Source organism: Micromesistius poutassou (assembly GCF_964030765.1).
Source record: "Micromesistius poutassou genome assembly, chromosome: 18".
Classification (NCBI taxonomy): Eukaryota; Metazoa; Chordata; class Actinopteri; order Gadiformes; family Gadidae; genus Micromesistius; species Micromesistius poutassou.
Genome location: NC_140288.1, coordinates 12,134,993 through 12,157,234, shown reverse-complemented (window position 1 = coordinate 12,157,234; position 22,242 = coordinate 12,134,993). Strand labels below are relative to the sequence as shown.

At 49.8% G+C, this 22,242-nt stretch overlaps 1 protein-coding gene across 1 annotated transcript in view; it reads right to left on the bottom strand.

Annotated features, from left to right (window-relative positions):
* Positions 1–22,138, bottom strand: part of utp20 (UTP20 small subunit processome component) — a 33,618-nt gene extending 11,480 nt beyond the window's left edge. Inside the window, 42 exon segments of the mRNA XM_084483434.1 lie at positions 595–734; positions 1,162–1,511; positions 1,761–1,843; positions 2,074–2,213; positions 2,867–3,004; positions 3,443–3,583; positions 3,943–4,095; positions 4,502–4,654; positions 5,401–5,454; positions 6,076–6,219; positions 6,364–6,451; positions 6,760–6,904; positions 7,117–7,352; positions 7,760–7,839; positions 7,979–8,122; positions 8,330–8,538; positions 9,029–9,195; positions 9,858–9,983; positions 10,868–10,953; positions 11,389–11,479; positions 11,674–11,868; positions 12,107–12,377; positions 12,780–12,859; positions 13,231–13,307; positions 13,692–13,859; positions 14,181–14,243; positions 14,418–14,568; positions 15,932–16,037; positions 16,636–16,724; positions 17,143–17,274; positions 17,424–17,605; positions 17,745–17,822; positions 17,973–18,107; positions 18,512–18,676; positions 18,803–18,958; positions 19,111–19,248; positions 19,363–19,444; positions 19,754–19,942; positions 20,498–20,630; positions 21,253–21,319; positions 21,458–21,538; positions 21,985–22,138. Coding sequence (XP_084339560.1) covers positions 595–734; positions 1,162–1,511; positions 1,761–1,843; positions 2,074–2,213; positions 2,867–3,004; positions 3,443–3,583; positions 3,943–4,095; positions 4,502–4,654; positions 5,401–5,454; positions 6,076–6,219; positions 6,364–6,451; positions 6,760–6,904; positions 7,117–7,352; positions 7,760–7,839; positions 7,979–8,122; positions 8,330–8,538; positions 9,029–9,195; positions 9,858–9,983; positions 10,868–10,953; positions 11,389–11,479; positions 11,674–11,868; positions 12,107–12,377; positions 12,780–12,859; positions 13,231–13,307; positions 13,692–13,859; positions 14,181–14,243; positions 14,418–14,568; positions 15,932–16,037; positions 16,636–16,724; positions 17,143–17,274; positions 17,424–17,605; positions 17,745–17,822; positions 17,973–18,107; positions 18,512–18,676; positions 18,803–18,958; positions 19,111–19,248; positions 19,363–19,444; positions 19,754–19,942; positions 20,498–20,630; positions 21,253–21,319; positions 21,458–21,538; positions 21,985–22,035 — 5,657 coding nt within the window. The 5' untranslated portion in view covers positions 22,036–22,138.
* Between the last annotated feature and the right edge of the window lie 104 nt (positions 22,139–22,242).

The following is a 22,242-nucleotide window of genomic DNA, read 5'->3' as shown; positions in this document are numbered from 1 at the left end:
AAGTCACGGTTCGGTACGTACCTCGGTTTTTAAGTCACGGTTTGGTATGTTTTTCGGTACAGCAGTTTTTATTATTTTATTAGTAAGTAAGTAATTTGATTTTGATTTGATTCATTAAATTGTATCAAACAGATGCCTTACACAAATGAAAAGACATCAATATCAATGCAATTGAGAATAAAAACACAATAAAGTCCAGGACTTATTTCCATTGTGGTCCTCAACACAAAACATCAGGACAAGACGAGACACCAACAGAGTGTGATAATCAATAAAAACAGAAAAATATATATTTTTTCTCTGTACTTAAAAATAAAAATATTTCGGTTTGAATACACGTATCGTTACACCCCTAATATATATATATATATATATATATATATATATATATATATATATATATATATATATCCATGAGTAGAGTAAATCTTACACATGGTCACTTAAATGCTTAACTTTGAAGTTGCTTTGGCTATGTTTGTACCACACACCACACACAGTGCTGTACATGGAAAAAAGTGAACAGACTTATTCCGCGCTTTTCTAGTCGGCGCCACGGCCGGCGGAGTGGACAATGCGCCCCTGGTGTCCTACCCGGGCAGGTTGGCCTCCATGACGTGCTTCGGCAGGGTGTTGAGCAGCTTCACCATGGCGAAGGCCAGGGGGATGCGGACCACCTCCTCCTCCTGGATCTCCTTCGACTTCACCGACTTGTGCTGGTCGTCTTGCTTCACCTGCAGCACGCACACACACACGCACACACACACACACGCACACAGACAATTTAATTTAAGAGTGTGCACATGTGTTTGTCTGCGTGTGTGGTTGTGTTTAGTGTGTGTGTTTCTGTGCGTGTGTGTGTCTCCATGAGGATGAGAAGTGTGTGTGTGTGTGTGTCTCCATGGTGATGAGTGTGTGTCTCCATGGTGATGATGAGTGTGTGTGTCTCCATGGTGATGAGGAGTGTGTCTCCATGGTGATGAGTGTGTGTCTCCATGGTGATGAGTGTGTGTGTCTCCATGGTGATGAGGAGTGTGTGTGTCTCCATGGTGATGAGGAGTGTGTGTGTCTCCATGGTGATGAGTGTGTGTGTCTCCATGGTGATGAGTGTGTGTGTCTCCATGGTGATGAGTGTGTCTCCATGGTGATGCGTGCGTGTACCTTGGCGGTGAGGCAGGCGTGCAGCCTGGGCAGGATGTTGGTCTGGACCGACTTGTGGATGTTCCTAATGAGCGACTCCAGCTCCGCCTTGTTCTTGGGCAGGCCGCTGGCCACCTGGTCGGCCCGCGCCTCCTCCTTCTTCTTCTTCTTGGGCTTCGCCGCGGCAACCGCCTCCTCGTCCTCCTCATCGCTGTCGTCGTCGTCGTCGTCGTCCGTCTCCATGGCGATGTCGCCCGCCTCCGCCTTGCCGTCTGTCTCCATGGTGACCTCCTCGTCCTCTGCGGCGGCGGAGGTCTCCGGGCCATCACTCTGCGCTGCGGCGGCGGCGGCGGCGGTGGCAGCTCTCTCCACTGGAGGGGAGGAGAGGAGGACCAGTGAGGGACGGGGAAACGGTCACCACGCCGACGCCAAGCCAATGAAACTACAGGCTTCCACCAACTTGTTTAGATCACGTGAAACTGGAGGTGCAATTTAAAGGGAACGAGAACGGAGGGAGAGAGACAGGAAGAGCCAGACAGACAGACAGACAGACAGACAGACAGACAGACAGACAGACAGACAGACAGACAGACAGACAGACAGACAGACAGGGTTCCTACCTTCTCTGGCCTTGGCCGCTTCCATCTCTTGAGTGAGGGTCTTGTGCTCAAAGTGGAAGGCCTCCAACACGGTGACCAACAGACTACAGAGACACAGGGGTACGGTCAGAGACGGGGAGGGGATTCAATCCGAGTCTCTCTATCGCCATCATTCATTGCGTTTGGAAACAGCAGTTGTAACAGCAACACACTTCATGACACCGCGCTTCCCAACCCGCCGCCTCAACGGCCACTACTAGGTACGAAACAGACTTGCACGCAGATTAATGAATGAATGAATGAACAAACACATGAACGTCTGCGTCGTGTCTACCTGACAGCGAGCTTCTGCTCCGACTGGCCGGTCTGCAGCACGTGGATGAACTGCCTCAGGTAGTACAGGTACTTGGACCAGGTGAGCTTACTGCACACGGCCGCCACCATCTCTGTCCCCGCAGAGATCATGGCCTCATGCTGCACACACACACACACACACACACACACACACACACACACACACACACACACACACACACACACACACACACACACACACACACACACACACACACACACACACACACACACACACACAGAAATTAAATACATTGCATTAGGGCTGCTCGATTATGGAAAAAATCATAATTTTGGTCAATATTGAAATCTCAATTATTCAAACGATTATTTTTGAGTTTGAAAACATGATGCATTTATTCATAATTTCTCTCCAAAAAAAACACTTTGTAAATGAGAACTTCGAAATTTCCCCTTAAAAATATACACAGAATGGTCAAATAGAAAATAAAGTCCAGATATGAATTCAGTTCTGCAATTTCTATATATAAAAAAAATTATAATAATAAAATATATATATATTTTTTTTTTTAATCGTTTCAACTCGATTATATTAGTTTGGTGATCGTTTCACTCTGAAATCGAAATCGTGATTAAAATTTGATTAATCGCCCAGCCCTACATTGCATAATTTAAAACGATTTTTATATTACAATATAAAATACTATGAAATAATAAACAAACACACATAACAATACAGACAGATCACTAGGAACTGACAGACATGTGGACAGGAGTGCTGATGGACAGACGGACAGGCAGCCAGCCGGTACCTTGATCATGTCGGGGTCGAACAGGGCGGTCATGGTGTAGGGCATGATGTAGGTCTGCAGGGAGCGCGACGACATCACCACCACGCCGTCACTCAGCTGCTTGGCCAGCTTCCTCAGGGCCCGCCCCCGCCGGTGGATCTACACACACACACACACACACACACACACACACACACACACACACACACACACACACACACACACACACACACACACACACACACACACACACACACACACACACACACACACACACACACACACACACACACCATGTTAGAGAGAGAGACGGAGAGACAGAGAAACAGAGAGACAGAGAGAGAGAGCGAGAGACAGACAGAGACAGAGACAGACATGGAGGATTCAAACCTTACTTATCTTAATCTGTACATTTATTTTGATGAACTAATAAAGCGATTGCCCTGTGTATGCCATGTCCAGGATCAATATCCAAAAAGGCATCCATGCCAATTAATTAATTATTCAAAAAAATCATCCGACCAATGAGGATCCCTCAACTCAGACAGCCCAGACAGGCCGGCCCCACGGTCCATCCGCCTCCTGTTTCCTGTTTACCTGGATGTGCTTCATGTGTTCGAAGAAGTCCGACTCGGGGTCGTTGTAGTCGGTGAGCTGCACCAGCTCTCTGAACTCGGCCTTGGTGGGGAAGGTCTTCACCAGGCAGGCCAGGACGGTGGTGTACTCGTGACGCACCGTCTGACCGGAGGAGGAGGGGGAGGTGGTGAGAGCAGAGCACGGAGACCAGGCCTACCACTACCAGGCCTACCACAACATCTACAGACGTGACTGAGTGAACCAGTAAGTGTTTAAACCAGTGAGTGAGTGAGAGCAGAGCACGGAGACCAGGCCTACCACAACATCTACAGACGTGACTGAGTGAACCAGTACGTGTTTGAACCAGTGAGTGAGTGAGTGAGTTGTGTGATTAAGTGTGTGAACGAGTGAGTGAGTGTGTGAAGGAGTGACTGAACGATTGAGTGAGTGCATGAACGAGTGAGTGAGTGAGAGAGTGAATGTGTGATTGAGTGAGTGAGAGAGTGAGAGAGTGGTCCTACGTCGGCCTTGCTGCGGAGCCCCTTGTGCACGGCCTCCAGCAGGGTCCGCTGCACCACCTCCTTGTAGGTCTCGTCTCCGCCCAGCGCCGCCAGCTGGGTGATGAGGGCCATCATACACAGGGTGGCGTTGTCTGACAGGGACATGTCCGACAGCTGGGAGGAGGAGGAGGAGGAGGAGGAGGAGGAGGAGGGTTACCTCATAATAATAATCATATTATAGTAATTCATCATTATACACACAGAATTGATCCTTACATTTCATTAATAAAAGAAAACCTTGGATTATTTTACACACAAATTAACACAAAATAAAACACAAAATACACAAAATGACATAATGAAAGCGGAAAAAACATTATTCAGCGCTGAATGGTTCCACTAAATCAGCTTTATAATAAAGTAAGAAAGCATACATTCGCTGAATATATATATATATATATATATATATATATATATATATATAAATAATATAAGCTGATCTCTGGACTGTTTTGTCGTCTCCGTGCCGTGGAGGAGGTGCAGGAGGAGGTGCAGGAGGAGGTGACGGTGCAGGCCTCACCTCGTAGGTGTAGAAGCAGTTGTTGAGGATGGTGTTGACGTAGGGCATGTCCAGCGCCGTCATGGCCTCGATGCGGCGCGTGGCGTCCTGGAAGGCGATCAGACGCACGTCGAAGTGGATCTCGTCCAGGTGCCGGCTGTCGAAGGCGTTGAGCTGAGCAGGAGGGAGACGGTGGACAGTTAGTGTCTAGTCTCTGAGCTGAAGGGTGAATAATGAATTATAGCGATGGAGGGTATAACACTGATTATAAAACGGGTGGCTTAAATCAAGCGATCTGATTGGTTCCCAACTGTTGTATAATGAGCGTATACACACAGCTATGACGCCCGTTCAGTTTACAGAGTTCAGTATCACTCCGCGCCTAACTTGAACTGTTGTTTATTAATATATAAAAGCAATAGCATAGTTCACTGAAGCCTAAAAACATGTTGATTGATGGAGAGGGTGGAAATGTTGTAAAGCAATAGGCACACGGTGAGTGAACTCGATAGAAGGCTAAATTGCCGGCGAACCAAGCTACCGTCTCTAGCCTAGCCTTCTCTCTGAAGGACTCTACAGTGTGTTGCATAGCAACCGCCGTACACTTTGCAGGCAGCCAGGAGGGACTACTTTTTTGTATTCGTTAAAAAAAATGCTTTTCCGACTTTGTCGCTTTCTCAAAATTGAGGGTCTATGACTTTCATTTCGCCATACTTACGTAACTGTTTTATAAAAGCAATAGATCACGACAGGCTGTGGTATACGGTCATTATACCACAGCCTGTCGTGATCTATTGCTTAAATATATTAGTATAATTCCAAATATCACAGACATGAAATATATTCCATCATCTAACCGTCCAACAGGTAAGACAAGTATTCAAAGAAGTGTGTACATGTGCATGTGCATGCGTGCGTACCTTGGCAGTTACGTCCGTGATATAATCCAAGGAAGGCTCCATTTCGGAAAGAGTCTGGAGGCAGAACAAACACAAAGATTAAATTATGCTTCAGAGCCATGACAGTAGACAAGTTCTGAAAATGGTTGCACGTCGTTTGAGATCCATTATATCCCCAACGAGTGTGTAGCAGCTCCCATAGCTGTACATTTGTTACGCCTCACCCAGGTGAATGCATACAAACGGTTCTGTCTAGGCAGCTTAATCCAATAGAGCTCACAAACAAACAAATCCATAAGTTTCGATCCTGTGTTTAGACACCACTGAGCGTGCTCACAGACTTAAGAGATGGAGGATCGATCTTTGCGAAGATAGCGGCTGCGTTGCAGGCAGTGTGATCATTGAGTGCAGAGCAACCTTTCAATAAGTCGCAAGAGTAAGTGTAGGATCCCCGATACAACTGATTGGAACGCATCCTAAGCATTCACTCCTGAATCCAAATGAAGTTCCCGGTTGAAAAAATTGACATAGATAGAGACTGAGAACTGAACACTAAATTCACTTTCGACTTTCACTTTAAGAAACATATTTTCCGGTAGTGAAGCCTAAGAACAGAGGAAGTTTGAATGAAGCAGCGAGATGTTTGCTAGAAGGGTCTGCTCTCTGGAAGTGGTGTTGGGGGGTGGAGGCCGGTACCAGGAAGGTCTTGGTGAGGGCCATGCGGGGCAGCTTGTTCATGATGATGGAGAACAGCTTGCTGAGCGGAGCCAGGAACTCTGAGGGATCCAGACACCTTCGCAGCAGGTTCTGCACCGTGGCCAGGATGTCCATCTCCGTCTCCTGAAGACACACGGAAATATGTTAAAACTAATTTATTATTTATTCTTAGTTCTCACGCTTTAATGCCCCATCTTCCAATTAAACCTTTTGAATAGAGATCACATGAATGGTTTCCCAGGGCTTAGCCAATGAGAGGAGCGCTACCTGGGAGTTGCTGCCTCTGTGGAGGTACGGCAGCAGGAGAGTGATGAGGGTGGAACTCTGCTGCTTGTCATTCACAAAACGACTGATCCTGAGAGAGAGAGAGAGAGAGAGAGAGACAGAGAGACAGAGTGAGAGAGAGAGAGAGAGACAGAAAGACAGACAGAGAGAGAGAAAGAAAGAGACAGACAGCGGACAGAGAGAGCGAGAAAGAGAGAGAGAATTTAATCAATACACCAAAAAACAAGACACCAGACAGAACGTAATCTCCCCTCGGTGGTGAACCGACTCTCTCTCTCCCCGGGGCCCTGAGGAGGACCTCCGTCCCCCCCCCGCCGACCATCACCACGGTGACGGCCGTCCCCCCTGCCCAGCAGCACCACGGTTACGGCCACTCACTTGGACAGGATGCTGAGCTCCTTGGCGACCTGCGTGCGGTTCTTCTTCCTCTTGGTGCGCTCCGTGTCGCTGACCACGCCGCTGAAGAAGACCAGCAGCGTGGAGACGTGGGGCAGCAGCAGCTTGGAGCCCAGGGGCAGCCCGTCTGGGGGGGGGGGGGCACGTTAATCACCACGGATACAAGGTACCACGGAAGAGGGTGTTGATGCACAGGTCAGTATTAGGGAGATACACATTTTACAAATAAGACTAGGAAATTTTACTTGTACTTAGATGTGCTGTATCAATAAAGTTATGGTCGTTCAGTTATGGTCGTTACACAGTGTGAGTGAGTGAGTGAGTGAGTGAGTGTCTAACCTGTGGATACAACAGCGCCCTCTGGGGGCTGGGGGACCACACAGCCGTTGACGTTGAGTTCCAGCGCGGTCTCCGTGGCAACAAAGTCAGGGGAAGTGATGAGGGACTCGGCGATATCCAGCACCATGGTGACGGTTGCCTGGGAGATCTTCTTGGCGGACAGGATTGAGAAGACGTTGAGGAGAACGTCACATTCGGGATGGTCAGGTCGCCGCTTGGCCAGTAGAGGGAAGTACCTGAGAGGGAGAGAGACATAGGAAGAGAGGGAGAGAGACATAGGAAGAGAGGGAGAGAGACATTACACATAAGGTCAGAGAGCGAGAGAGACAGAGAGACATTACCCATTAGGTCAGAGAGAGAGAGACATAGGAAGAGACGGAGAGACATTACACATTAGGTTAGAGAGAGAGAGAGAGAGACATAGGAAGAGAGGGAGAGACATCACACATTAAGGGGGAGAGAGAGTGCCGTAGGAAGCAAGAGGGAGAGAGACATAGAGAGCCAGGGGGAGAGAGAGACACAGGAAGAGAGAGATTTAAGTGTCGTGCTCAGTGTTCCATGATGTGTAAAAGAAGACCCCTTTGCGACGGTTAAAACATGGCGTTGCACGACACTAGAGACGCCATGGGAGGCGGGGGCTCACCTAGCGTTCTTGCTCCAGGCGTGGATGAGCTTGAGGAGCGGCGTGGGGGAGTAGGGGCTCTCCGTGGGCAGACGACACACCTGGAACACAAACCCTCCAGATGTTACCTTACATTACGTCACCTGCGGTTGCTGGTCGGCGACGTTAAATGGGCCGCATTAGAGGGACACAGAACCCCCCCCCCCCCCCCCCCGCCGCCAGACCCCCCGCTGCACCGACCTGCGGCCACACCCCGGCCAGGAAGATGGCGTCCAGCTCCTGGGCGCTGAAGGCGTACGACTCGAAGCCCTCGAAGAAGTCCAGCACCCGGAGACCACCCAGCCGACGCAGCTTCTTTAGAGGAGCGATGCACCCGGGCTTCAGCTGGAGGAGGAGGAGGAGGAGGGAGGTAGGAGGAGGAGGAGGAGGAGGAGGAGGAGGCAAAGGAGGAAGTTAGGAGGAGGAAGAGGAGTGGATTGATGGGGAAGAGGAGCAGGAGGTGGGAGAAGGGGAGAGTGAGAGAAGTCCTTCAAACCTTACTGTTCATTTGCAGTAAAAAACAATGAACAAAAAGGTGTCTCCTCCCCCTACCTGCTCCCTCTGGTCCAGGATGGCGGAGATGGAGGCGTTGAGGCTGAGGACGATCTGCAGCACCTGGGGCAGGTGGGCCTGGATGAGGTGGCCCAGCTTGTCGATCACCACGGTGATGACGTTGAGGAGGCTGTGCTGCCGGCCCAGGGGCAGCACGGCCGCCACGTCCGTCTGGCTCACGGCGCGCTCCACCGCCTCCACGCACGACCCTGGTGGAGGAGGGCGTGGTGAGTACGCACTCGTCATTTCGTCATTAGGCAGATTCATCCATCCATTGCGGTCCGTCAGAAAGATTACGTTAAGGTGCGGGTGCAGGTAGGGGGTGAGGGGAATCGAACCCAGAACATTCAGAGCAGGAGTAACAGGCCCAGGTTCCACTTGCCCCTTCAGTGCGACTTCTCGTCCACAGGTCATAACATGCCCGTAGCGTAGTGCTGCTGTGGTGCTCCACCAACCGGTGTGTTCACCACATAGGTGAGGCTTGGAAGGAACCCAGGTATCAATCCTCATAAGTCTCTCACAACCCAGCACGAATCAGATATGTTTTAACGTCCCACTCTTAGACCATCAGGCGGGTGATGTTAAGAAGCAATCAGGCGCCACGTTTGAACTGGCTTGAACACGCGGTGGTGAAGCAGGGGGCCCTATGAGACGGGGGCCCTATGAGACGGGGGCCCTATGAGACGGCGGGCCCCTTACCTTGAGCGTGGTGGCCCAGCGGCTCCAGCAGCAGGGTGATGAACATGCCCAGCTCCTCAGCCCGGCAGCCCCCCAGGAAGCGCAGCACGATGGAGGAGCGCACGGATGCCGACGCCTTGCCCTGGAACTTACTGCTGCCCTTACTGCGCAGACGACCGAACAGGATCCTGAGGGGAGGGGAGGGAGGGCAGACACGTTATCTAAGGCGGGGGGCGTTAGAGGGACAGGGCAGACACGTTATCTAAGGCGGGGGCTTCATAGTTACAGCACTTTGGTTTGGGTCAGACATCAAACAAACGAGCCACAACGAGGCCTTTCAACAGCAACGATACAAACAAGGGAAGCAACACGACAGGAAGTACGTTTTGAAGCACAGCGCTGCACTGGACTGTGAAGAAGAATACCGACAAGACATGTTGATATACACCTGTCTGTCCCCTCCGCCCGTCTCACTACCATGGGGAGCAGAGCATTCAGCCGCTGTGCTCCTCGTCTGTGGAATTCACTACCACCCCAACTCAGGAACATTGATTCATTCCCCAAGTTCAAGTCACAACTCAAAACACATCTGTTTCAAACTGCTTATTCCACCTGACGCCAACTGCTCTGTCCAACCAACTCTAAGTGTTCCTTTTTATTGTATATTTTATTGCTTTTGTGTACTCTTGTACGGTGTCCTTGAGTGCCAAGAAAGGCGCCTTCTAAATAAAATGTATTATTATTATTATTAAGAGAAGAAGATTAACAGACAGACTGACAGACAGACAGAAGGGTAGATGAGAAGGAGGGTAACAGACAGACGAGCAGACAGACAGGTGGGCAGACAGACCTCATCAGCAGGGGGATGAGGGTGAGTCTGTGCAGGGGGTCCACCGCCTCGCCCTCTTCAGAGATGTTGAAGTGAACGATCTCCTCTTTGAAGTGCTTGTCGTCCAGCAGCCTCCCCAGGTTCTCCCTGAAACGAGACGGAGATGAACCGTCACGCAGACCGCCGGGGGGGCCAGGGTCTCATCACAGCGTCTTCATTAAGACCCTGTCTGACTTACGTTGATACACAGGTTAACCATTCATCATCTCAAACCAGGGTTTGATTGGTTGTTTTATTGTTATTTTGATTTTATTTTCTAATTTGTCTTCCGTTTCTTCTTGCTCATATTTTAACAGTTTATCGTAAAGTCTTCTGTTAACTTAACTTTAAAAAACGTTTGCAAACTAAATAAAGGCTATTTATAGCATCTGTCTGAAACACGAGTCTGTTTAAATCTGTTTAAATCTGTCAGAGAGTTTAAGTCGGTGAGATCTGTGTGACATTTTTCAAAGTCTCGAATACGGTAACATGATATCTGAGATGCTGCTAATCATCCCTGAAATGCGACGATGTGCCTCACAGCTAAACCCGGTTCAGTCCTCAGATCCATTAGGAACTCTTTGCCACAATGAAGGGCCCTCATAGCCCGGCGTCTCTCAGGGGGCTCCCAGCGCTGGACACCAGATAGCTTAATGACACGCCGCCGGGCGCAGAACCAGCAACCTCATTGTTCAGCGGGCCTGTTAACATTCCTCCAAAAAGACCAGAGAGCTTTCTGCAAGAGCAGAGGCTCTGGGAAATACAGACCCTGATCCATATCAGGGAGAGAGATACCGAGGCAGAGAGAGATTGAGAGAGAGCGCGAGACAGAGAGCGAGAGAGACAGAGACGGAGAGAGATAGAGAGAGAGAGAGAGAGAGAGAGAGCGAGGGGGGGTGGAGAGAGGGGGAGATAGGGAGGAGAGGGGGGACGGGGGGGAAAGAGAGAGAAGAGGTAGGACATAGAGGAGGAGGTAGGTGGGAGAGACTCACTTGTAGGGCAGTATGTGGGGATCCCTGTAGGTCAGGATGCAGTCCAGCGCAGCTTTCTGGATCTCCTGTTCGTGGTGACAGAGCAGCTGGGGAACAGACAGAGAATCATTAGAGAGCATTAGAGACAGAGAGCATCAGCAGGAGAGACAGACAGAGAGCATCAGGAGGAGAGACAGACAGAGAGCATCAGGAGGAGAGACAGACAGAGAGCATCAGCAGGAGAGACAGACAGAGAGCATCAGGAGGAGAGACAGACAGAGAGCATCAGGAGGAGAGACAGACAGAGAGCATCAGCAGGAGAGACAGACAGAGAGCATCAGGAGGAGAGACAGACAGAGAGCATCAGGAGGAGAGACAGACAGAGAGCATCAGGAGGAGAGACAGACAGAGAGCATCAGGAGGAGAGACAGACAGAGAGCATCAGCGGGAGAGACAGACAGAGAGCATCAGGAGGAGAGACAGACAGAGAGCATCAGGAGGAGGTGAACATGGCCTGTAGGAGATGGGTCTTCACTCGTTACCTGGTGGTAGAGCTCGTTGAGACGAGGCTCCATGTAGAGGGAGCGGGGGTTGGTGAACTTAGCAAACACTTTCAGATGGGAAATCAGTTGTCTGGGAGGGGGAAGGGGAGAAGAAAGAAGCAAATTAATTTAACACATTACATTTAATACAATCAAACCCTTAATCCAAAGATCTTCAAAGCACCACCGACCACATGGCAGCATGTATTTCAGTTTAAGAGGGTGATGAATATTCATGAGGAGAGATCAGAGGTTCCTCCTCTGAATGACGTCGTGATGTCATACTTAGCTGCCGCTCGTTTGGGAGGGGGCTTCTTCTGGCGTCTCCCTCCAGCCTCCTCCTCCTCCTCTTCCTCCTCCTCAGAATCCTGCTCCTCCTCTCCCTCCCCGGCCATCTCCGCATCCTTGGGGGCGGGGCTTTCCTTCTTCCTCAGGTCCTGAGTGGGCGCCACCTGCAGGTCCGCTGGGAAATACTCATTGCTGCCAATCAGAACAAAGGGGGGGGACGGGACATATGTTACAATACACGAAGCGATTGGCCGGCAGAAACATCAACAACAGATGGTTTTGTTGACAGCCAATCGGCTCAAGACGTTTTTGCGCCCTCTTCTTCGCATGATTAACGGTACATTCAACCGTTACCAACCAACCCGGAGGAGCAGGGGATCTGACCCTGATGACCTCTAGCCCAGCAGAAGGAGGAGACGGGGATGTTAACCTGATGAACTGCAGGAAGAGGGGGCTGAGCTCCCGGCTGCGGGGCTCCACACAGTCGGGGAAGTGGGTCATGGCGCGCCACAGCTGGCTGCGGAAGTTGGTGAAGTCCGTCCTGGCGCCGGGGTCCGAGGTCCGCTTGGCCCGCTCCAGGAACAGCACGCCCACGTCGCCGCTCTCGATGACGTCGCAGCCCGCCTCTCCAGACAGATCCGATTGGCCGTCACCTTCGTCGTCGCTGTCGTCGTCCTCCCCGCGACGCTGCAGCTCTTTTTCTGAATCCCACGTTGACACAAAGGTTGCGGGTTAGATTCCCCACTGCCTCAGTCCACCTGGAGGCATCCTTGAGCAAGATGCCCTCACAGATTACCTGCTCCTTAACGGCACTGAATCAGGTTCACTGGGAGTACCTTCAGATAAAAGGCGTCTGCTAAACGACGTAAATACTAGTACTATGAAACAGTTTAGGACGGTTTAATTAAAAAGAAAGACTAAATAAGCTTCCAATCATGTAAAGTCTTTGTGTTGATTAATAATAACCAATCCATCCCTCAGGGAACACATACACACCCTGATACAACATCAGAGTCACCACCCAGGCTAGCCATTCCAGCTAGCTAGAAGTGGGCTAACATCGCGGTTGGCATGATCGCTGACAGCCCAGCTGGGTCTCCTACCTGCCAGTCCCGCCACGGCCTCCAGGTGTTCGTAGAAGACCTGCCAGAAGCTCTTGTTGTCCATCCCTCGGGCGTGGCTCCTGGGGTCCAGAACGACGGCAGGAGGAACACACATTTTACACCTTTTATTTATTAACGTGGCGTAGGTCACACAAGGCACTTGTCTTACACTATTTAGCCTTTTAGCAGACTCTGTTCCACAGTGGCTGTTAAGGTACATCGTTAATGCAGGCATCGTGCTCAATGATTCCAGCAGGCAGACTGAGGACATTGGGAGCATATCAATAAATATTGATTGATTTTTCACACTATATACACTCACAGATTTAAGATCTCCAGTATTAATTACAACGATATTTCCAAAAAAAACAAAACGTTAAAAACCCGAACATGCTAAAATGAGGCCTAAACACTGAAAGGGCGTAGCTGAGTAAATGTACGAGGTACTCACACCAGCAGCTCGATCACGGGGTCCCACAGAGACTTGAAGTTGATGAAGAGCATCGCTATCAGGTAGCGCAGCGGCACCTGAACACACACACACACACACACACACACACACACATCATGAACACTGGTGTGATGGCCACTGGTTCGTCCATTCGTCCATTGAACACTAAACTCTCAGTGACTGTCGGCAGTGTAAATATGGACTCAGATTGTCCTCTATAGGATAAATGATTGAGTAATGCGTTCCCCCACAGAAAATCAGCTTGTTGTGAGTGGGAGTGGCTCTTGTAAATAACAGAGTGTGAACATCACTATAGTTCCACCCCTAAATAATATAAAACTATCTCTACCGAGTCATTTTATTGAACTTTTACACTAGGCGTGGATTAGCATCTGTTGGGGGGGGGGGCGGCGTTGCCACGGTTACCCCATCGCTAGGCGGCGGTGGGGTCTCCTCCTCACCTGCTGGAAGGTTCCGGGGGGGCCCTGCGGCAGGCGGCCCTGGGCCAGGTCGTGCCTCAGCTTGCGGAGGTGCAGCAGCTTCTCGCGGTAGTCCTGCACGGTGGCCGGGACGCGCTCCGCCTGCAGGCACACGGCGAACACGGGCTGCACCGCCTCGCTCTCCTCGCCCTGGAGACAGAGACACAGGGGCCGGCCTCAGACACACGGACCGGCAGGTGGACGCAACACACACAGAGAGAGAGAGAGAGAGAGAGAGGTGGCAGAGATAGAGCAGCACATAGACAGACGGAGAGGAATGGGTTGATGCTCAAATAGGTCAACTAACTTAAAGATAAAAAGATAGACACATTGACCATTAGACAGATGGACAGACAGCACCATCAGACAGACGGTTGTTCAAACAGACAGACAGACAGAAGGACGGACCGACAGACATGCAGGCAGGAAGTCAGACTGACTTCACTGCAATGTACTTTCTGTTTGTCTTACCTCCATCTGGACAGGAAGTTCCGCCTCAAAGTGAGTGAATATCCTCAGTGTCAAGAGACGGATCTGGAAAAGAAACAATGGGAGTGTCTGGTGTTAATGATGTCATTATTTATGCGCTTTAATCTGAACTGATGCTAAGTTCAAGCCCTTAAGATAAAGGACATGAATATAAAAATGAAGAACCCATCAGATCATTGTACCAAAGCACCCTGCTCATTTCACGTAGCCGCTTGTTACCTTGGCAATGTTGGACGATACGTTGGCATGAAGAATCTGGTACACCTCCAGCAATGCATTGTGGGTCCTGTGCTGGGAGAGGCCCCCGAGGGCCAGGCGGGTGTAGTAGAGGTCGCTCAACAACAGTGCAGACAGATCCGTGGGGTACTTCCTGTCCACAACAGGAAATGAGAAGAAGTTGGCGTCAAAAGAAAGGCCTGCGGTTACCATGGCAACCATGGTATCCATCCCATTAAAAAAACATTGAAGGACAAAGATGGAAAAAACACCAGCATTCCTAATGTCAGCTGGAAAGCTGTTTGAGGAGGATTTAACCTTTTGATTCAAACTTATCTCAGAAATCTGAAAAAACTGCTGCTGCAGTTCCTATATACCGCTCTACATTCAAGTCACTGAGGATAAATCATTTACTATAGCTTGTTGTATACATGTTTTCTGCAAGGGAAGTGTATTGGCCCATATAGAACCTACGATATACACATTAGGAGTCCACATGGAATAGAATTCCATAAAGAACAGAATTCCACGCAGGAATCTCTAGATGCTTCTGAACACCCAGGCCCTGAGCGACAGACAGAGCTCCAGCTCACAGAGCCACGCCTCATCCCTGATACCCTGACCTTGGAGTCAGATGTCCGGAAGAGATCCAGCTAGATTCCTACCACAGAAGAGCCATTTACTTGTGCAAACACTCTCCAAACACACACACATCCTCTCCACACCCCCACCCCCACCCACCCGGGGGTAAACCCCAGGTGGGAGTTTCATAACCCTGTGGGTCCGGCAGGGCGCCACTGTTGGCCCAGCAGGGTGGAGGATGAAAGGAGCCCGGTCACGGACCAGTAACCAGCGGAGTGCACTGGTCCGACTCTGGCACGCTAACAGAGGGAGGCGAGCATACGTCCTGATCCACCACACCGCCGGAGAACAGAGACCTCTTGAACATTGCGGCACACTAGCATTTGTTTCTTTTTATGTCCTTGTTTGGGCGGCGATACGCCTCGATCGTCCCTTCATCCTCCTGCCATCCAACTCTGAAAATGTCCTCCGCAAACAACAGACCTGAATGAACACGAACCTACGAATGGCGCTGTTGCCCAGACGATACATGAGAGCATGAGTAAGAGCATGAAACACATCTTAGAGAGAAGATGTTGTGTGTCCTTGACTCTGTTACTTTGTGTTCTAGTCATGGCCTTGTTTCCTTTGTTGGTATGTTTGTTGTTTGTTGTTAATGTTTCTCATCGGAACGAGAGGCTAGAGTCAGGACCTCACTCTAGAGTGATGACATACACCCATGTCAACGCACACAACCCATCTACTCTCTGTGTCACTCTTACACATCTTCAGTGCGCGCACACACACACACACACACACACACACACACACACACACACACACACACACACACACACACACACACACACACATCTAAAATCACTAAAACACACAAACACACATCTGCATCTCACACACAAACATCTGTATCAAACGCACACACGAGAAGTACTCACTGCAGGGTGGCTACGACCTTGTCCACTGGGACCAATGAGAGCAGGTGGGCAGAGCTATCCAGGGTGAGCAGACAGCTGAGAGCCTGTCTGGCCACAAACAGACCGGCTGGGCGAGGGAGGGAGAGAGGGGGAGAGGGAGAGAGGGGGAGAGAGATGGAGGGTGGGGTAGAGAGAGAGAGGGAGGGAGGAGGAGGGAGAAAGAGGCATGTATCGTATCAGATTAGAGTTTAGTAGTAGCTGCACAACTCATTGGTTTGTAGAGGTTATTTTGAGGCCTGTAACCGCGTACTCCTTTCCTCTCATCACTGAAGATACAACACATCACGCTCAACTGAACGTGACCAAATAACAACGTTGATTGGGCTAGGTTACGCTCTGTTTATATCGCGCCCATCACTCAATCGCTATACCTCTCCCTCTCACACGCGTACCCTAGACTCTACTGATCCCCAATATGCTTTTACCAACCTGTGATGCAATTTTAATAATACCAAGTTTGTAACTATAGGAATCTCTGGCGGAATAAGCCCTAGAATACAGTTGATTTGGGATTTAGAACTACAACTCTCTTACGTGACAATGTGGCAAACTCTATTGACATTAATAACCTGTAACCGTTTCACAGAACATTTAGAACATATTTAGAACAAAAAAGAAGCAGTGGTAACAGTTGCATAATGTAGCTCTACAGAACCTGGGCTCACCTTTCCCTAGTTCCTCGGCCTGGATCTGACCCAGGAGGCGGTTCAGAAGGTCTGTGACGACTGGAACCACGCTGGTACCGGCCAGAGGCCTGCAGGAGAACCACAACCACCATTTAACATCGCTGCAGGTTTGGAAACAACCATTTACATTACGGCCAAATGGGGAACTTCATGTATGATGGATAGAGGTGCACACAGAAAGAGAAGGATGAGACCACACTCACACTGTAGCGACCCAGATTCTGCTCTGTGGTCATAAGCTATACTTGATGCTACTGTTGCTACTAATGTTAACACCTCTCTTTCATCCAACTTCCATTCATCTCTTTTCCATGTCCCATCCATCAAGCCACAACAGCCCATCAATAGTTCTTAATCAACTACAGCATTGTGGAGAAAGGGAACACACACACACACACACACACACACACACACACACACACACACACACACACACACACACACACACACACACACACACACACACACACACACACACACACACACCTGAGGTGAGGCAGTAGCACCAGGGCGGCCCAGGGGAGCGAGAGGTCAGAGATGGGCCGGTCTAGAGGAAGCTGGATCAGAGACAGGATCTGTTCTGGGACCAGCCCGCTCTCACCCTGCTCCTCCTTACTGCTGGGGTAAGACCACATGTTAGGATTAGTGCTTGCCACTTGGTTCTATGAACATCTTTACTGCACCGACAGCGATATATTGTTTCTCTTTCTTCAGACGAATGGACTTATTGTAAGTCTAAATGTAAATGTTGTGCCGCTGTGACTCACCCCTGGGGGGGGGCTCCGGTGAACAGCAGGGGGTACACCTCGAAGGCCATGGAGCCGTCGCTGGGAGGGGGGGCCTTGGACAGGATGAGCTGCACCAGGACCTCCAGGCCCCGCTGGGGGTTGCTGGGGTCCTCGCTGCGCAGCAGACCGGAGGAGAACCGCAGCAGGGTGGGCAGGAAGAGCTGCGGGGTGGCGGGGAGACGGGGAGGGGGGAGACATTTTTGAACAATTCTCCAACCTAGTGAAGCGGCACAAGTCTAGTAGTCTGAGTTGTTTCTCGTCTCTCGTTGGTGAGAGGTGGACCACTAGCCCGGCTCACACCTTTTCAAACTGCTTCATGGTGAACATCTCCTTGGTGAACTCCAGAATCAGGTCCTGATCTATATCACTGGAAAACACCTGGGAGGGAGGGAGAGAGAGGGGGGGGACGGAGGGAGGGAGAGAGTCACTCATAGAACTTTAGACTTCAAAACACACAAACACATTTCAAGGTCAAAGACACAAACCCTTTCAGACACACACACACACACACACACACACACACTGTACCGTTTGCACCATCTCCTGGATGAAGGGGGAGGGCAGGAAGATGTTCTCCCCCAGGAGCAGGGAGGAGGTGATCTGGAGGAGGAGCTGACAGCAGGAGGCGGGGAGCGCCGGGGTCCGGACCACCTGCATCACCGTCTGCACAGAGAGAGAGAGAGATGGTGACACGTCACTATGGTAACCGCATCACGTCAATATGGTAACTGCATCACGTCACTATGGTAACAGCACGAAGTCGCTATGGTAACAGCATCACATCGTTTTGATAACCACATCACTTCGCTATGGTAACCACATCACGTCGGCCATGGTAACAGCAACACGTAGCTATGGTAACCACATGCCATCGCTATGGTAAAAGAATGACAGTGTAGCTACGCGGCTGTTGTTTATAGGTGAAACACACAAATGTTGATTGGTTATGATAAAGACGATCCATATCTGTATCGGCCTACAGCAGCATATGAATACAGGCCATACCGGTGCCTTCCTAATGCACACCACATGAACCTCCATGGGTGCCACTGTGATGGACCTCCTACCTGGCAGACCGCCTGTGGTTTGGTGACCTTGGCTCCGTCCTTGTGGGAGGCCAGGGTGTGGAAAACGAACAGCAGCCTCTCCAGCTGCTCCTCCGCCTGCTCCTTCAGCACGCCTTCTGGCATCTCCTCCCTCCGCAGGACCTCCAGCACCTCCAGCACACACGCCTGGACCGGACACCCCGGTTCACCCCGTCACATTAACGTTACGTTCAGGGCATTTAGCAGACGCTTTAAAAGATGCTTTAAAATGAGTACATCCCCCACCCGATGCAGCCAATGAGGAGGCCTCACCTGCAGGGACTCCCAGAGAACCAGGAAGTGCTCCTTGTCGACGTGGTTGGCTGCGGCCTGAGCCATGTGATCCAGGGCGTCCCTGACCTTGTCCCAGGGCAGACGGAGGGTGGGGTCCAGGGTGGGGCCCAGCCTCCTCAGAGCCAGGGGGAAAGCCTGGAAGGAGGAGGAGTTGATGTCATCACCATCAAAAAAACCAAGCAAATGCCAATCTACACACACCTCTGTGTGTCCCTTGAATCCAATTTGCCCCCTTAAGGCTCCACAGAAACAAATACATTGTCATGAAATCACAGTGGACGACCGACCTTCTCGGCGCAGGAGTGGAACATGCAGCGGACGCCCTTGCACATCTCAAAGAGCAGCTGCCCAGCGCCCTTGGCCTTCTCAGGGTGGGCCTCCAGGTCAGAGAGCATGAGGACCAGCAGGCCGTCCACGTCTGGGACCTGGAACACACACCACCAAGTGACATTTACATTCATCAATTACAGATCATACAATGAAAAGATACCATATTAAGATACTTAAAAGAAAGATGCCTCATCATACACAACACCCACCTTTCTCATCAGGAAGGAGAAGCTCTCGGCTGCAAAGTTGCAGATGTGCTCCTTCTTGTGGGCCAGCAAGGGGCTGTAGAGCCTGGAGGAGGGAAACGGGTAACCTTCAGACCCACTGAGAGACCCCTCGGTACAGAGCGGAGGGGAGCTGGTGGTCATTAGGACTGACACTGGCTAACACTTCATAACACTAACACAAACACCATGGGGGTACTGGTGCCTGACAGTATGAAGGTCCAACACAGAGAACACATTTCTCCACTGAGACTAGATGATATGTAAATGACTTCAACAATGTCAAAATCAAATATACAAATAAATAAGCTGTATTGTGAGTGTATTTGATTGTGGATCCTCTGTTTGTCCTGAAGAGCACAGACCCCCTGCTCACCTGTAGATGTTGCTCATGTCCCGGGTCATCAGCCTCCACAGGTACTTGTACAGGTAGGACAGGCAGGTGAAGACCCACTCGAGCACCTCTGTGTCCTTGGTCTCCAGCAGGGGGGTGATGAGCAGGAAGAAGTCTGGGAAGTGGGGGTAGAAGTCCGTCTGGAGGTCCCTGGCCAGCCGCACCACCAGGCTGGAGGGGTGAGGGGTGAGGGGGGAGGGGGAGAGAGAGAGAGAGAGAGAGAGAGAGAGAGAGAGAGAGAGAGAGAGAGAGAGAGAGAGAGAGAGAGAGAGAGAGAGAGAGAGAGGTCAATATTGTATTACAATCACTTAACCAATTCAACAATGCATTGAGTGTCTAATTTGATGTTTAGTTATTTATTCAGATTCCTATATTGTCCATACGGATTGACAGAAAACTCCTTAAGATGTTGTTCTGTAAAAAAAACACATCAGAAACTGAATACATCCTTGTGTAGTAAACAAAATGCTTGGGAGATTGTCGTGCTCTGAAGGTAAACAACAGTAAAACAGTAAGCAGCCTTTGTTTACTACATAGTCACTCCTCATCATGTGACCTTAACGAGCAGGTCAGGGCGTCTCGCTCAAGGACGCCTACAGGTATAGCTCTCACACACACACACACACACACACACACACACACACACACACACACACACACACACACACACACACACACACACACACACACACACACACACACACACACACACACACACACACGTACTCAAGGAGGGGCTGGTAGGCCATGCTGTTCTTGACGGCGAGGTGGGCTTTCAGGCTGGCCACCACGGCCTTCTGGTGGAAGACCAGCAGGTTGAAGGTCTGGCACTGGTTGAACACGTCCCTCATTAAGGCCACTGGTGCAGAGAGACAGAATAACGTTAACACAAGGACTAGAAACATGGGAACCATCCCCAATGTAGAGGGTAGAACGAGCGTTGGTAAAAACATGAGGACGATAAATGGTAAATAGACTGCATTTATACCGCGCTTTTCTAACCAGTGGCCACTCGAAGCGCTTTGCAATATTGCCGAAAATTCACCCATTCATGCACCCATTCACACAGCGACGGCGGCGTCAGCCAAGCAAGGTGACAGCCAGCTTGTCGGGATTAGTAAGGGTGAGGTGCTTTGCTCAGGGACACCTCGACACTAAGCTAGGAGGAGCCGGGGATCGAACTAGCAACCTTCCGGTTACCAGCCAACCCGCTCTACCTCCTGAAACACATGCCGCCCCTATCATTTTTACAATATTATTACAATATTATTGGATGTATACTCAACCTCCCCCAACACAAATCAGAAGTGACTGATGGAAGATGTAATTTATTTTCAGTAGCGATCTAACCATCTAGCTAAAATAAGGCGCTAGAACAGATTGATATATCTAATGGCCAAACTCTCTGATAATAAAAGACACACACACACACACACACACACACACACACACACACACACACACAAAACAGAGTTACTTACAGAAGTGGTCCGTCAAGTTTAGGTCTCTCCATTTTGTCAGACCTTCAAAGAAGTATGTGTCTACCTCCTGTAGATGGAGCACATTGGTTATTATTATCATTTAAATATGGAGCCATTTGAAAATATTCAAGAGCAGTTATTATATGAATGAGCAGAACTCTCACTAGACGCAATATATTAATAAATGAAGTAAATGCTTCCATACCTCATCATAAGTTCCTGTTCGATCAATTCGATGGATGACATCGATGTTGACATTGGCAAGCCTTTCTGCGAAAGTGAGAAACTGCAAAAACAACCTTGTTTCAATAATTATATTCACAACAATCACGGGGACCCACGTTATAACGCTGTTATTAAAACAACCACCTCATCTGACAGGTGACCGTTACCTGATAAACAACATTCAGTCAGATGAAGAACCTACACATTGCATATGATGACATTTCTACCATCGAAACGTGATAAAGTATTCACGAAGAAAACAAACGACAGGTTTTCTATAAAGCACGCAGACAAAGCGAGGCAGTACTGAGATGAGAGTAGCATATAAACAAATAAAAAAACAGCTGGTTAAAAACAGACATTGCTGTACATATGTCACCTATTAAACAGAGTTAAATCGGTTAAATCAGATGGACTGGTTCATCTTGTAGTAAAAGTTAAAGTAGAAGACCAGAAGTCAGAATCAGGATTACAGTTGAAACATGCCCCGTTCTGCTCTCTACTCACCCTGTAGGTATTCTCCGATTTATGATAACTAGATTTGGACTTAGGCTTCATATTTGGCGGTATTCCTCGAAGTCTGTAGAAAGAAATGAATAAGGTAAAGGAAGGTTTATCGGCTCATGCGTTCAGAAGTGTTTACACGCATGCAACTGCCGGGGCGCCGCCATGTTGAGTGGTGCATCATGGGAGCTGCTCCACGTGCTCACGGGAGGGCGGGGGAAACCACGCCCCCGCGATGACGTCAGTCAACAAGTTATTTTA